This window comes from Pseudonaja textilis, chromosome 2 (assembly GCF_049901715.1).
Source record: "Pseudonaja textilis isolate UNSWEBS1 chromosome 2, rPseTex1.2, whole genome shotgun sequence".
Taxonomy (NCBI): Eukaryota; Metazoa; Chordata; class Lepidosauria; order Squamata; family Elapidae; genus Pseudonaja; species Pseudonaja textilis.
Genome location: NC_141991.1, coordinates 26,765,023 through 26,779,984, shown reverse-complemented (window position 1 = coordinate 26,779,984; position 14,962 = coordinate 26,765,023). Strand labels below are relative to the sequence as shown.

General features: G+C 39.1%; 1 protein-coding gene across 21 annotated transcripts in view; it reads left to right on the top strand.

Moving 5' to 3' along the window:
- Nucleotides 1-14,962, top strand: part of CADPS (calcium dependent secretion activator) — a 434,360-nt gene that overhangs the window by 333,641 nt on the left and 85,757 nt on the right. For all 21 annotated transcript variants that reach the window (XM_087923596.1, XM_087923594.1, XM_087923593.1 and 18 more), the window contains 2 exons: nt 3,148-3,303; nt 5,287-5,434. In XM_087923596.1, coding sequence (XP_087779722.1) covers nt 3,148-3,303; nt 5,287-5,434 — 304 coding nt within the window. The remainder of the gene's footprint in view (nt 1-3,147; nt 3,304-5,286; nt 5,435-14,962) is intronic.

Here is a 14,962-nt window from a genome sequence, read left to right as displayed (position 1 = left end):
TCAGTGCATTTGTTCATTTGTAAGGACCAGCAGAAATATAATGCTGGAAATATAAGAATCCCCCACTACAGAAACAAAGTTAATAACAGCCCATATTATTACTATTTTCAGCCACAATGCACCCATCATACATATGCATTCCCTTGCAGACAAATAATGTCTGGAATAACAAATCATGGTTTATTCAGTGTTTAAGATGATGTGAAAGTGCACCCTCAAACCATGCTTATGCCTTTGTATTGTGTACAACAACACCAAGCTATGGTTCAAAGAAATCACAATGTGATTGTGATGTCCTGACTGCTCAGAGGAAATGTATTTTTTCAACTGACATTATTCAGACTCAGTCTAGTCAATCACCATCGCTCAATCTTTTGTAAACTTTTTTCTAAACGTACATGTTCTGATCATAATCAAATTTCCACATGTGGCAACAAAGGATAATAATAAAATCAAATTATAATAACAATGTTAGTTTGAACAAGTTCTTCATTTTTCTGAACAATCATTCAGGAAGAGGAATCCATTTTTAAATTTCCATCTTGAGATATATATTTTTCCCCCAAACCACAATGATTTTAAATTGCAAATGAAATGAATAGCTGTTCAAAAAAAAATGTCTGCAATTCATATTCATGTTAAGCTGATTTTTTAAAGGTTAGATTAGATTAGGCAGTCTATGTAAAGTGGGGGGAAAAAAACCTACTTTACCCTGTGCATGCTGTGTGATATTGTTCCATTTTATTTTATTTTTGAAAAGATAAGAATCAAGGCCTTAATCTTATACATGGTTCCTCAGAGGAAGTCTCTCTGAAAAATGACACATAACTCAAGAGTACAGATATTTAAGATCACAGCCCCCCAGCAGTCGTGAGAAGCTGAATACGGCTGAATATGCCACTAAACTTCCCAGTTTGAAATCTTTAAAGAAAAATCTAAGAAACTCTGGAAAAGGAAAAGCCAAAAACAACCTAGCGTTCTTTTTTCATTATTTGAAATTTCTAGAAGCAGATGGGTGTCATCATGTTGTAATAATAAGTAACAGTTATTGCATTCCTGGCTACCTAATTGCTTAAAACAAAAGCATTCTGTTCCAAACAGTCTTTTTTTTCCAAAAGCAGGATTGGACTGGGTTTTTAAAAGAAAAAGGTAAACATTTTCAAATGTAGATCTGAACCAGAAGAAACCAAAACTAGACTGAACCAATCATGTTTCTAAAACCATGTACAGGTAGTCCATGACTAACAAGAGTTCGTTTGGTGACCGTTCAAAGTTACCACGGCACTGAACAAAAGCGACTTGCGACCATTTTCCACACTCATGACGGTTGCAACATCCCCTTGGTCACATGATTTACATTTGGATGCTTGACCGCCGGCTCACATTGATGACGGTTGCAGTCAGTGGTGGGATTCGATTTTTTTTACTACCGGTTCTGTGGGCGTGGCTTGGTGGGCGTGGCAGGGGAAGGATACTGTAAAATCTCCAGTCAGAGGTGGTATTTGCTGGTTCTCCAAACTACTCAGAATTTCCGCTAACGGTTCTCCAGAACTGGTCAGAATCTGCTGAATATCACCTCTGGTTGCAGGGGTCAATTCGATCCCCTTCTGACAAGCAAAGTCAATGGGGAAACCAGATACACTTAACCGCCGTGTCACTAATTTAAGAACTGCAGTAATTCACTTCACAAATGTGACAAGAAAATGGGTCAAAACTGACTTAACAAATTTCTCATTTAGCAATGTAAATTTTGGGCTCATTGCGGTCGTAAGTCGAGGACTACCTGTAGGCTAATAGTATTTCTTTGATGGCCTGTTCATCAAGAAAATGCCTGATTCTCTATCTTTTCATTGATTCCAGTTCCCTGCTCCTTCTACCCATTTAGGAACATGCTTCACAGTGTTTTCACCCCCCTATATGGATATGTCTGTTTTCTATAACTAAGTCAGTGCATTGTTTGACTAAATTACCTTTGTTGGCCTAGGATTCAAAGAGCCCCTTGGAATGTTGGGAATATGGTTTCCACGTGTGCGTTTAGCTTTATCTTCCCTTCTGTATCATTAATTCAATGCAGCTGGCATCGGTTACAATAGAAACAGTCTTCCTCGTTTGTTTCTATAGACGATATCAGCGTGACATGACAATGCATGGTGTGTCAAATATCAATCACTGTGTTAGCATTAGTGGTATGCGAGGAGTGGTAATAATATCTCAAAGCTTCCTTGGTCATAATCATTATGGGTGGGGGATAAGAAAAGGAAGGAAGAAGGATAATAAATAGATGTATAAATTTCTTAGCATAAAATATAACGTAAAAATTACCTTGTGAGTGGAGGCCTTAGGCATAATTTCAGCTGAACAGAAGTCTAATCGGCAGCGAGACAGGATACCTCCAAATACGTGTGGAAAATCTGAATAAGAAAACAAAACAAAACAGAGCAAAACAAAAACCTTACAGAAACCTGGTTAAATATATTGGTCCCTCCTTCTCCAAAATAATTTTGTTTCAAAAACAAAAATAGGTCAGATGGTTAGTAAACTCCACCCTTTCTGAGCTAAGTTTTAAAAAATGTCTCGTTGTGAATAATTTAATTGCCTGACCCTGATTTATTTCCAGCTGTTCAAAAATCAGGTCCTCGCTCACCACTTGTTAGCACGATATTTTCCCTCCTCGAAACCCTTGCGATAAAGGAAGTGGAGGAGAAAAGGAAAGATAACAAATCTGGTGATCTGTGAAAATAAAATGCATGAAACCTAAAAATAACCACATGCAATTGTGTAGTGTGGTTATTATCAAGTAGAGATGTCCATTCTTTACTTTGTAGAGCCTTCAATTCAACAACTACAGAAGGAAATGTGGTTATTGAAAAGGGCTGACTGTTTTTACCCGTATGCAGTGTTTCCAGATGAATGTCCATTTCTTACATGACTTGTCTTCTCCGTCTGATCTGGAAAGACTTGTAAGAGATAGGTAGACTAGAAAACCCTAAAAGCCTGATGATGGAGATTCCCCATGGCATTGTTCTGTGTCTTCGGTCACTGTTACACCCCCATTTCGTGTGTAAGAACGATCTCCACATCAGGATTCCAAAAATAGTGAGCTGGCTGTAACCTGGTTGTTTCTTATTTTTCATTTTATCCTGGCAGCAATGGATCAGGAACATCAGAAGATCTGTTTTGGAAACTAGATGCCTTACAGACCTTCATCAGGGATCTACACTGGCCTGAGGAAGAATTTGGGAAACACTTAGAACAACGACTAAAACTTATGGCTAGTGATATGATTGAATCCTGTGTAAAGAGGTGGGTTGAAATATGAACATCGCTAAATAGAAATGATTGTAGTTGCTAGCACTTACACATTGTTCTATGGCCACTTTTTTAAGACTTGAACAAGCCTGACCCTGAATTAAATATCTGTTCTTACTACATTTTGGATTAGGGAGACACAGAGTTTTTGGGAATCCCAATTCCCTTGTTTCCGTTGTGGCAAAATAGTAGGAGAAAGGAGTATTATGTTCACCCCCTTGACTTATTTATAAATATAATAAAGGTGAGATTAAAAAAAAACTTTTATTGTGAAAAGATCAGTAATTGTGGCTACCTTTTCTATCAGACAGCCTTTTCCAAATCATAACTCTACTTCAAGCAGAACTATAGGAAATGAAAAATATGAGTTTACTGCCCCAAAAAGAGCACTTTTTCTCATTTTCACCTTTCATCACATGTTATCTGATGCACTTAATCAACTTGCAAGATATTCACTTGTCTCTTGGGTTACTGCTAGAGAAGATGGGCATAGAAGGAGGAGCCAAAGTATAAACAGCTCCTAATTATACAAGCTCTGTCTTCCCTGTATGGTTTTGTCATAAATGAAAATGAAATTTAAACTGAGCAACTTTATTATAGGGTTGCTGGAGCTCTGTATCATTTGTATATGTTTTGCCATGGAGCTGGTGTGTAGGTGTATGCAAAAATCTAACTTACAGTTGCTTATGTGACAATTATGAAGAGAACAGGCAAGCAGGAAACATTGTGAAAAAATATTAAATATAAAGTCTCTGTGCAGCCGACCAATTAACAGGTTTGTTTAAGTTGTGCTTAAAACAGAGCATTCCTCAGCTTCCTTTCATTCTGTGAGTCTTCTTTTTTGGTCTCTGCTAGATTACTTCAGCTACAAATTAGGTAATACCAGCCATATTATAGGAATGCATTTTTATCACTTGCCGTGATAACGTCTTCACACTGTTTAATTAATATGGGAAGGTACTTACTAATTTTCTTGTCTCTCAATATAGAAATAGAAACAGTCTGAAGTGTATGACTAAAAATGTGACAAAAATTATTTGCCAAATTGATTTCAAACCAGATAGAAACCAAGTAAAGTGTCCCTCATACCAATTTCCTTGATACCACCACACACAAAGTGTTGGCTATTATCTGAGGAGCCATCTTGCTCCAGTGGGATTGGCCTGCCCTAGTGGGATTGGCCTACCCCACTCACTCCAGTGGAAGGGACTTGGTACAAACTCCCTCTGTCAATGGATTTCGGCTGATGGAGTCAAGGAGAAGAGCCTTTTCCATGGTGGCCCCCACCCATTGGAACATTCTGCCACAGGAGGTGAGATCTGCCCCCACCTTCCTGGTGCTCGAGAAAAGCCTTAAAAATCTATTTTTGCTGACTGGCTTGGGACACTCTTCGCTTTGAGGTGGTTCACAGGATAGGAGAAAAGACCTCACCCCCCGTGCTATCCATCTCCTTGTTTTTAGTTCTTATTTAAATCTTATTAATGTTAACTGGTTTTATATTTACCTTTTTTGCTATTTTGCAAGGTGCCCAGAGTCACTTTATCAGTGAGATTGGTGGCATATAAATTTAATCAATCAATAAATAAACCCCTGTTTAAGAAATATTATGGAGGATACTCAGGACACTTATAATTCCGCCATACTCATGGATGCCCCCAATTGTGGTCCAAAAAGTCAAGATAACAGCCACTATGATTCAATTGAAGCTCCACCTTTTTAATGTGTGAAAATAGGTGAAGAATTTGGTCACACCACCATGGTTGCCATCTTAACTTTTTTTTTAATCACATCCTATGGACAGCCCTGGCCATACAACATAGATGGCTTGATCTCTTTTTTGTTCTGATCCTCACTGAACTGCAGTGTCATTTTCTCTGAAGCCTTCAGGGTTGTGTTGCTTGATCACAAGAATTATTTAATGCAGTATATTTATACCTCAGCCAAACATCTTCCTTTTTTTTAAATCACGCTTCATAGAACCCGGATTGCATTTGAAGTAAAGCTACAGAAAACAAGCCGATCAACAGATTTCCGAGTCCCTCAATCAATATGCACCATGTTTAATGTTATGGTTGATGCCAAAGCTCAATCAACAAAACTTTGCAGTATGGAAATGGGCCAAGAGGTAAAATGCATTATGAAAAAAAATGTAATTTTTGAGAGAGAAAAGTTCTGCAAAATTTTCTAGACTCAGAAATGTTCTAACAGTTGTAGATTTAGTCTTATAGAGACTATGCAGATAAAAACCCTGGATCACTCCATCCAATCAGTGTACATCAGAGGTGTCAAACTCAAGGTCCAGAGAGGCCGGATTCAGCCCACAGCCTGCTTGGATCTGGCCTGCAAAGCTGCCCTGGAAACAGTAAAGGACTGGCCCGTGGTGCCTCTGCCAGCAAAAATGGAGCTCGGGAGCTGTATTCACTGGCACAACTCTCGGGCCACCACAGGTGCCCCAACACGAGTGACGTTCAGCTGGCCATGTCCACCCTGGCCACACCCATCCCAACCCTCGAAGGTCAAATACAACCCTGAGGCGGCCCTCAATGAAATTGAGCTTGACACCCCAGACTACATAATGCAGATAATCAGATCCATGGTCACTTAGTGGTGACTTTTGGCAAAGACTGATGTGCACAACATACTTACAACATAGCCTATTTATGCTTGACAGTGTCAATATTGAGTCATTAACTCAACCTTGGAATCTTTTTCCTTCAAAATGTTGATCTGTCCAAGTTGAAAAGACTTGGACTACCATAAAAAACATAAATATTTAAACTAAAGTCTTTTTAGGGAAATAAATTATTCACCTAATCCGTTGCTTTAAAAAAAGGCAGTCTCCGGATGTTATGTTTTTACATACTTCAAGGTCCTTAATGACTCAACTGCTTCAAACTGGTCCAGTTTTATCATCTGCTGGTCTAATTTGTTTTCCTTCTCAAGATTATAACCTAATGATTATAACCATTATAACCTGAGGTTTTCTCATTCTAATGTAATATGATGAAGTAGAAAGACATGCTGAATTGAGCTTGATGAAATATGTCATCTGAATCAGTTTTGCTCAGAAGACTTCAACATTTTTCATCTCCATTTAAGACCAATCCAGGGCTTGGATTTTTCTATCACATTTTCAGTAATGCAAGCTATTCAATGTTTCATGTGCAGAATCTATTTCCTATGTGTTCCAGTTCAATTTTTTTTGTTTTGTTGATGGATACCTAATCTGGATACTTTAAAAATCCAGAAAGAGGGACTGGATTCAGAGTGAGATTGGGCTCACTATATAACCGGTCAGTTCCTTTCGTTTGCATTTCTTTTTCTTGCTTTAATCTATCATTTCTTTATGTTTGTTTTGTGTTAGCTATCTTTTGTGATTTATTCCCAGATGCAAATTTACTGTTATGGGTGCTAAAACATTTCCCTCACCAAAATCCCAATTTAATTTGTAACCAACCAAACCCCTAAGTCCATGCATAGTTTCAATACCAAGAATCTCAAGCTTTCTCTTACATCATCTCAATTTGTGCAGCTTTTCATTCTGCTTTTGCAGATAATACCCCATGAAAAAATATCAGAATCCCATTCCGATCCATTGCAGCTCTGCCTTTATATTCCTATGTATGAAAGGAAGGGAGAAGGATAAATACTAATCACAAACTTTCAGTGATTTTCCTTAATCTGAGAAGAGGGCAGAGTTAAAGAAGTGAGCCCTACAGAAACTCTTTTAAACATTTGGCATGATAAGGTTCCAATCACTATAGTTTAAAAAAAATCTTTTTTGTGAAATCTTTCACCAAACACATGCTAGACTTTTGTATAATTTACTGCAAGCTAAGGAGGAAAGTGGGCAACACAGAGAATATTCTGAGCTGAAAAGCTCAGAGAATAGGAAGCCTACATATACACACATTTTACACACACACATACCCATCTATGTTGATAGTCCATGAGGACTATTCAATTATGGCAGGTAATAAAAAAAAATACACCATTCACATCACACATGGACTACATTCTCATAGTTGTTCATATACACCATTCACACAATTCACACCAACCCCTCATGCTAAAAACCACTATCACAAACTGTCATCCAACATGCACATGTCATCTTCACTCCATTCCCTGTAAGTTGGGAGGAACATGAAAAATGCTTCAGTAATATTTGTTTCTTTGATTATTTAGAACCATAAAGAACCACCACTTTCCTTCCATCTCCCTCTCAATGTTGCGTCTCTTCACCCAGTGCCTGTTATTACTGCAGTATTTATACTATAGCTTCAGAAAGTAGTAAAACAGGTTTTAAAAGTTTAGCAAAATAGCCTATAGAGATTCTCAGTCATCCTCAGTCATGGCTGTCCCCAAAGTGCTTTTTCAAAAGGTAACTGGACTTTGTTTTTTCTTGAAGACGTTTCACTTCTCAACCCAGGAAGCTTTTTCAGCTTGGATGAGAAGTGAAACATCTTCAAGAAAAAATGAAGTCCAGTTGCCTTTTTGGATTAGCAAAAACACATGTGTGGAAAGCTACAAAACAAGCCTTGGAGAATATGATCCCCCAGGGGGAAAAAAGAGTTTGGGTTGTCCATAACTATTTGATTTTCTGTTAACAAAGTTTCTTTTTAAAGTGTTTTCTCTTTAAACATTCGGTATCTGTTTTTCAGTACACCTGGTTTGTATCTCATAATTCCCATCAGTGAGAAAACCTATTAACTAAAGCTCAGCACTATCCATATAGCATCATCCTTATTCCAGGACTAAAAGTAGGCTTGATTCATAGCAATTTTATACTGTAGCCTTTAATTTTAACTAGCTGTCAGATTTATTTCTCACCAGGTACAACATAGGCAAAAGCCACATCAGCTTACTTTGCCCTACCCAAATCTCTAATATGATTTGTTACTCATATTATATTTGCAGAGCTACAACCATCATGGAAATAAATTGATAACAATCAATTGAATTGTGCAAAGAATCAACCTTTGTACACTTTAGTGCATCCACGTCTGCTTCTTAGAGAACATATGCAAGAGATCCCACAGTGATTGTATAAAGTAGCATTTGCTGTAGTTAAATATTTTAAACAAGTAGCAAAATCTAACAGAGCCATGGATCAGACATGAATTATCAGTGCATATGTTCCTGTCTCATATATGTTTCTGTTTTTTATTCTCTCTTTTGTTTGCTCTTTTATTCATTTCAGTTACTCATGCCCCTTTTCTCTTTGGTTTCTTTCCCCCCTGTTCCATTTAAAGATGAAAAATTCACACTTAAAAGAACAGTTGTGTGTAACTCCTGACAATTATACTAGATTTTCTTCCTATCTCCTTCCTCAAAAAAATAAGAAGGGCAACAGAGGATTGTAGCTATCATACAAGGTCCATGTATGTCTTTAATTCGAGAGAAAGAAATATGCTTATTTTTCCTGCATTTTAACCTCTTGCTGTCTTGTTGCCTATGTTAGGTGCAGTGGGAAAGTTTTGTTAGTTCCCGATATAAGGATTGACGCTATCAATCCCAGGATCACCTAAATACCCCAGCCCAGGAGTGTGGTTCAACTGGTATAACAACCAGTTTGGCGAGCGCACACTTTGCATGTGCACTTTGCACACATGCTCCACATTTAAAGAAGCTCCAATATTTACCTTCAACTTCAGCCCCTGTGAATAAAACAGCTGAGGCACGGCCAACGGCTCTGCTGCACGAATCAGCTGTGCTGTAACAAAAAAAACATAAACACAGGGAAGAGGCGAGAGGGCCCCACGTGCTCATCAAAGCAAGCTGGTTCAGAGCCAGCTGATCGGCCGGAACAAGCAGTTCGCCTGAACTAGTCCGAACCGTGAGAATCCCACCCCTGCCCCAGACTCTTTTCAGTGGGAATCCTCAGGGGATTCTCACAATTTTCATTTCTACTTTTTAATAAACGTCTCCCCTCTTTATTCATCATACAGCTAATCCAAATTTTTACCCTGCATGGCAACAATCAATTTGCAATAGTTTCTCTTCTCAGCAGGTAATGGAATTGGCTGGTCAAACAAAGAAATTTGATTAATGAGCTTAAACAAAAATTTCCCTACTTCCACACTAGTCCAGAACAATTTCAAGGCAGAAAGAGTTTCTTTTTATACGGTCGCTTCGTTTCTGAAATATTTACACTTTCTTTAAGTGGAGAAAAATACAAATACTACACCGTAAGGCTTTTCCACCATAATGATCCCATAAACTTTGTTGCAGCTTTTTTTTTGTATGATCAGAAATAGAATAATTAAATATATTTTAGGGAAAATATTATGCTAAACACATATGTCCATATTCTCCTGTGTCCTTATATTTAAAGGCAGCTGTTCAGACATTTGGCAGACATAATTTACCCCTTAAATATTTTTCCTCTGAATTTTTAATGTATGGACAGGCAGAAATGTATGTATAAAACATGTTGAGTTTGATCTGGTATGTTTTGTTTCATTTCCAAGGTCAGCTTTGGTCACTGGTGAAAATGCAGCATATATACACAATCTGTTAGCAGTTCTATAGTGCCTCTCACATACAGTTACTCAAATCAGATGGAATCTGGTTAGGGAACTTCATCTATCAAGAAATAAGGCTAAAGTTTCCAATAGTTTGGGATAATTTGAAATAGCAAGCCACCCCTGCAAAGCATTTTAGCTTTAGCTAATGTAAGCGCCCATCATGGTACAGTGTAACCTCTGAGTCCAATTTTCCATATTTATTTATTTGTTTGGTTTTTTTGTACTATACCCTAAATAAAGAAAATGTCAAGATGAAAACATTACAAAAACATTAGAAGGAGTAAGTATAAAAGCAGGGGGGCAGGGAACAGAATTCACAGAGAGAAATGTAAATGAATGAAGAAGCAAATCTGAAGGTTATAGTAGAAGGAATCTTTTGAACGCCAGAAAGAGAAAGTATTCCAAGAAATCAATACTATTGATGGCTTAGTATCATTAATACTTGGCTGTTTGAGATGACCTGGACAATGGGAAAATGAGCAGAAACATCAGCATATGAGGTCACTAATTCTGAAGCAGGTGGTAGCATCAGTAAAGGAGAATACTTGTAGCTCTGAGCTTGGTTGTTTTCTTGCAGACGTTTCATTACCCAAACTAGGTAACGTCATCAGTACTACCCAATGCTAGTCAGCACTGGTGGTATTATCTACTTGGGGTAATGAAACGTCTGCAAGAAAACAACCAAGGTCCCCACAGATGACAATGCAAGATGCAGCTAGAGGAAACATAGTTCAGAGTGAACTCAACAGTTCACTTCCAAATATCTAGAGTAAAATAGCAATGTAGGAATGGCAGGGGAATGGGCTGCCCTCTGGCTATCCTTGTTGACTTTCTCCCATCTTATGTTGCTTCTTGTGTGGGTGCTCTTAGACAGAACACAGAAGAAGGTAGCATTAGCTTTTATCAATTCTTTGCACAAATCTTAGGCTCCCCACCCATCCTGAACTACTTGTTCCATATTTTTAACTGGAGACTTTGATTCCACAGAGACAAGCATGTTATATAACTCTCTGCTGCAGGGTTGCCATTAATATATCTTTGAAAATCATTCATGGGAAAGGATGTTCTTATTCTAATTAAAATACTCTCATCCAGACTTAGGAAGCTTAGAGCTTATCTATAGCTTAAGGGTGGAGCAGATGCTTGCCATTCAGAGATCCCAAATTCAATCCCTGTTCCATCTAGAGACAGAGATCAGATAGCATGTGATAGAAAGATTCTGAAGGAGTTATTTTAAGGCCAGAGTAACCTTCCCTAATCCACAGTTCCTAGATGTGTTGGGACTTGCACAGTTTGGAAGTTGTCACAATACATCTGAAGGATGCCAAGTTGGGAGTGACAGATAGACCACATGGAGCTGGACAAATCATCTAAGAGTCAAAATAGATATGGCTTTAAATGGTTGTCCTTTTCATTGGTGGAGTCTTCTAAAATAGCACGCTTTCAGATTAAGACAAGAAGGAATCCAGATCATTTAACTCCTTGTCATCAAGAGGGACGCGGTGGTTCAGTGGCTAAGACACTGAGCTTCTCGATCTGAAAGGTCGGCAGTTCGGCAGTTCGAATCCCTAGCACCGCATAATGGAGTGAGCTCCCGTTACTTGTCCCAGCTTCTGCCAACCTAGCAGTTTGAAAGCATGTAAAAAATGCAAGTAGAAAAATAGGGACCATCTTTGGTGGGAAGGTAACAGTGTTCCATGCGCCTTCGGCATTTAGTCATGCCAGCCACATGACCACAGAGATGTCTTCAGACAGTGCTGACTCTCTGGCTTTGTAATGGAGATGAGCACCACCCCCTAGAGCCAGAAATGACCAGCACGTATGTGCGAGGGGAACCTTTACTTTTACCTTCAGTCAAATGAGATAGTTTCCTTATTTCGTCCTTCGCTGTTTTCAATAAACAAACAAAAAAGTGCACAAGAGCCAGTCATGTTCTTAACGTGTCTGAGTTCCCCACTCTGAATTCCAACCAATCTATGGATTTGTTGACAACCAAGTTAGTTCAGCATATGTAATTTAGAGTCCATCTACCTTGCCAAAGCTTTCTCCTTTTCTTGTGACATTTCCCAGTTCCCATTAAAGCCCAGCCAGAATAGTCACAATATATAGGAATGACAATTTTGCAGACCACCCCTCCAACCCATGTGAAGAAGCTCATTTGTTATGTGCTCAATATGATGATAGCATCTACTTAGTTAAGTTAAGTAGGTGCTTAGTTGCAGGGACAGTTGAGGCAAATGTTTGAACAGCCATAGAACATTTGTGCAATGGGAACCTAAAAAGCAACCATCAGATATTCACCTTTTCAATGTCTGCCAACAGCAAAATCTTCCGTTTACAAATCCACATCCACACCATACATCAATCCCTATCATCCACATTGAACTGTGACAAAACTAGATAGGGAATAAGATGTCAAAGTTCTTTAAGATATCCTTTGCTATCAGATTAGCCCAAATCCCAATATTTTTATGCAACAATCCCATAAACCAAAAGAGCTCAGCACTGATTTAAATGTTGATTTTGAAGTGAGTGTAAAGAAACATATGGAAGATAGTAATCTTAACTACAATACGATAAAATCTGATGAGCAAAGGTTACGCCTGGAGTAAGATTGAAGTTCAATGAACATGGACTTGTGGGCCCATTTTCTCAATGAATTCAGAAGAAATATTTGGGGAAAAAGTGTAGTGCTTGCTTTGCTTCCCAAAGATCAGAGTTATTTCTCTCTCTAAAGATTTAATCTTCCTGTTCAACCCCACCAGCATAAGTTCTGTTTGTATCAATAGTACTTGCCATGGTGAGGAACTTTGAGGATCAAATCTTCAACTTTTCTGGCTCCATTCTAATGCTGCTGTGCCTGCTGCCATTCTTATTTGCGTTGTAAACAAGGTTTTAATTGAAAATATATTTGTCAATACATTTCACACTGTATTATTTTGCACACACCTAGCCATCGTTTTAGTTAAAACTCATAATTTATCCAACGAAAATGAACACTAGCACAAGAGTTGTCACCCTTCCTCATCTCCAACAAACAAAAGTTCTTGATTAAAACAATATGATAATGTGGCAAATTAAGCATGTCTTTGGACTTATGTGCAAAACTTGATGGGGAGGGGCTAGAAGCCAGTTGAGAGAATATTTTCTTTTAAATTCCATGCTTTGCCACCATTTCTCATGGACTGCATTTTCAAAAGCATTGATGCATTTTTGGAAACGTCCAATTGGCGCGTTCTTTGGTGTCTTTCTGCTCAGCTTACCATGCATGTAAAAGGAGCCTGTTTCCACGCATGCATTAAGGGCAGACTGTGCCAGATTTGGGTGCATACAGTATTGTACCCCCCACCCACCCAAAAAAAACAGTTTTGCTTTTGTGTGCTTTCTAAATGGTGACCTGACCAACTTAGATCCCCTGGTGTGCATGGTGTCCAGTTGCAAGCTTCATTCTATGCTTAGTGGGCAATACATCTCGGCCTCTCAAAGGGTTCCATTCAGCAGAACGCATCGATGGCTTTGTGGGCCTCAGCAATGGTTCCGTTGAGCACGTTCTTCATGATACGGCATGTGACTTCTCAGCAGCACTGCCTGCATCCCACCTTCCAGAGGAAATATCTGCAAAAAGTGGCTGTGGCTGCTGGAGAAAGGAGGTGGGGGGAGGGGGGAGTTTGCACGTGAAATAACCTGTTTAGATGATGGGGTCCAGGGAGGATGTATATGGGCTTCTATTCCGAGTACCAATTTGGAAAGTACCTTTCTGGCAGGGCTGCTTCCTGACTGTCCTCACGCTTTTGTGCCAAAGGAGATCCGTCGGTGGGTCCCAGATAATTTGGACCAACCTAGCAGCTTTCTTCAAAGAACGGATGGAGACAATCCCCAAGTCTCTGTCTTTAGGCCCTTGATATGAGGAAGGGAGGCAGAAGCAAGCACTAGATGGGATTTCAAAATGCTGCTGCTTTTCTTTGCATCTTTTGTTGATTTCCCCAAACTTGCTGCAAGTTGCAAGCACTGTGTCTTCCCTAACCTCTCCAGCACTTCTGTGCCATTATTGGTGCATGCAAGCCCATGCACACTTGAAATGATGCTGACTTGCTTCTCTCTGCCCATTTCTACACACACTTCCGTACCCTTATGCCTCTAAAACACCCTTCTGCAGTTTAGTCCAAATGTACACAACCAACTGAATGGGGTGGTAGAGTCCTACAATGGTAGAATGAGCTCTACAGCTTTAACCTGTCAGTAAAAGAGATCTTTGCTTCACCCGGTTGGGAGTAAAGACAGATAGGGAAGTGCCTTTTCCCAGCCATGTTGTTTGTCATGGCATTTGCTATTTTGTTTTGGTGGCAACTGAGAGGAATTCAGGCATGGAGCATTTCTTTCCGCTCATTTCTGTCTGGCAGGGATCTTCCCAATGTTTCCAGTTCTCCTTTAACTGGAAATTCAAAGGATAAAACCTTTGGGAGCTCTTGCATCAAATGTCTGTGCTCTGTCATTGAGCAAAGGCTCTTGATCAACTCAATTGGTCCTCTGCCTGTAGGTTTTTCTTTTATTTCATTAGGCAGGCATGTAAAAAACCACTTACAGAATAAGGTGGCATTGTCTGCTCTACTACTTTGGATCTCTACCATCTGATTCTGTTGGATGTGTAGATGAGGATGACCAACCTTGGCAACTTTAAGGCCTGTGGACTTCAACTCCCAGGATTCTGCAGCTAGCCAGCTCCTAGAATTCTGGGAGTTGCCAAGGTTCCACAAGTCTTAATGTTGCCAAGGATGGACAGCCCCAGTATAGATACAGCCCAAAAGGTAGCCTTGGACGTTTTACACATCTGCCCTCTTTTTCATCCCAATTGTGTGGTTCTGCAAAGCTTGAAGGGGCCATCAGTGAAAGGATGGCATTGAGTGTTCCACGTCCCATTTGAACAGAAAGTTTATCTTTCCTTTAGCCATATCTCAGATCTGGAGATTATGGTTCAGATAAGCTACCAAATCCCTTAAAACAACTAAACCATTAATCTAACAATTGAGTGAATTCAATTGGTGTAAGATTACATTATGATGGTGACTTAAATGTTAATTACAGCTGGTAACTAGAACAGCCAAGAACCAATTTGATTCTGAAGT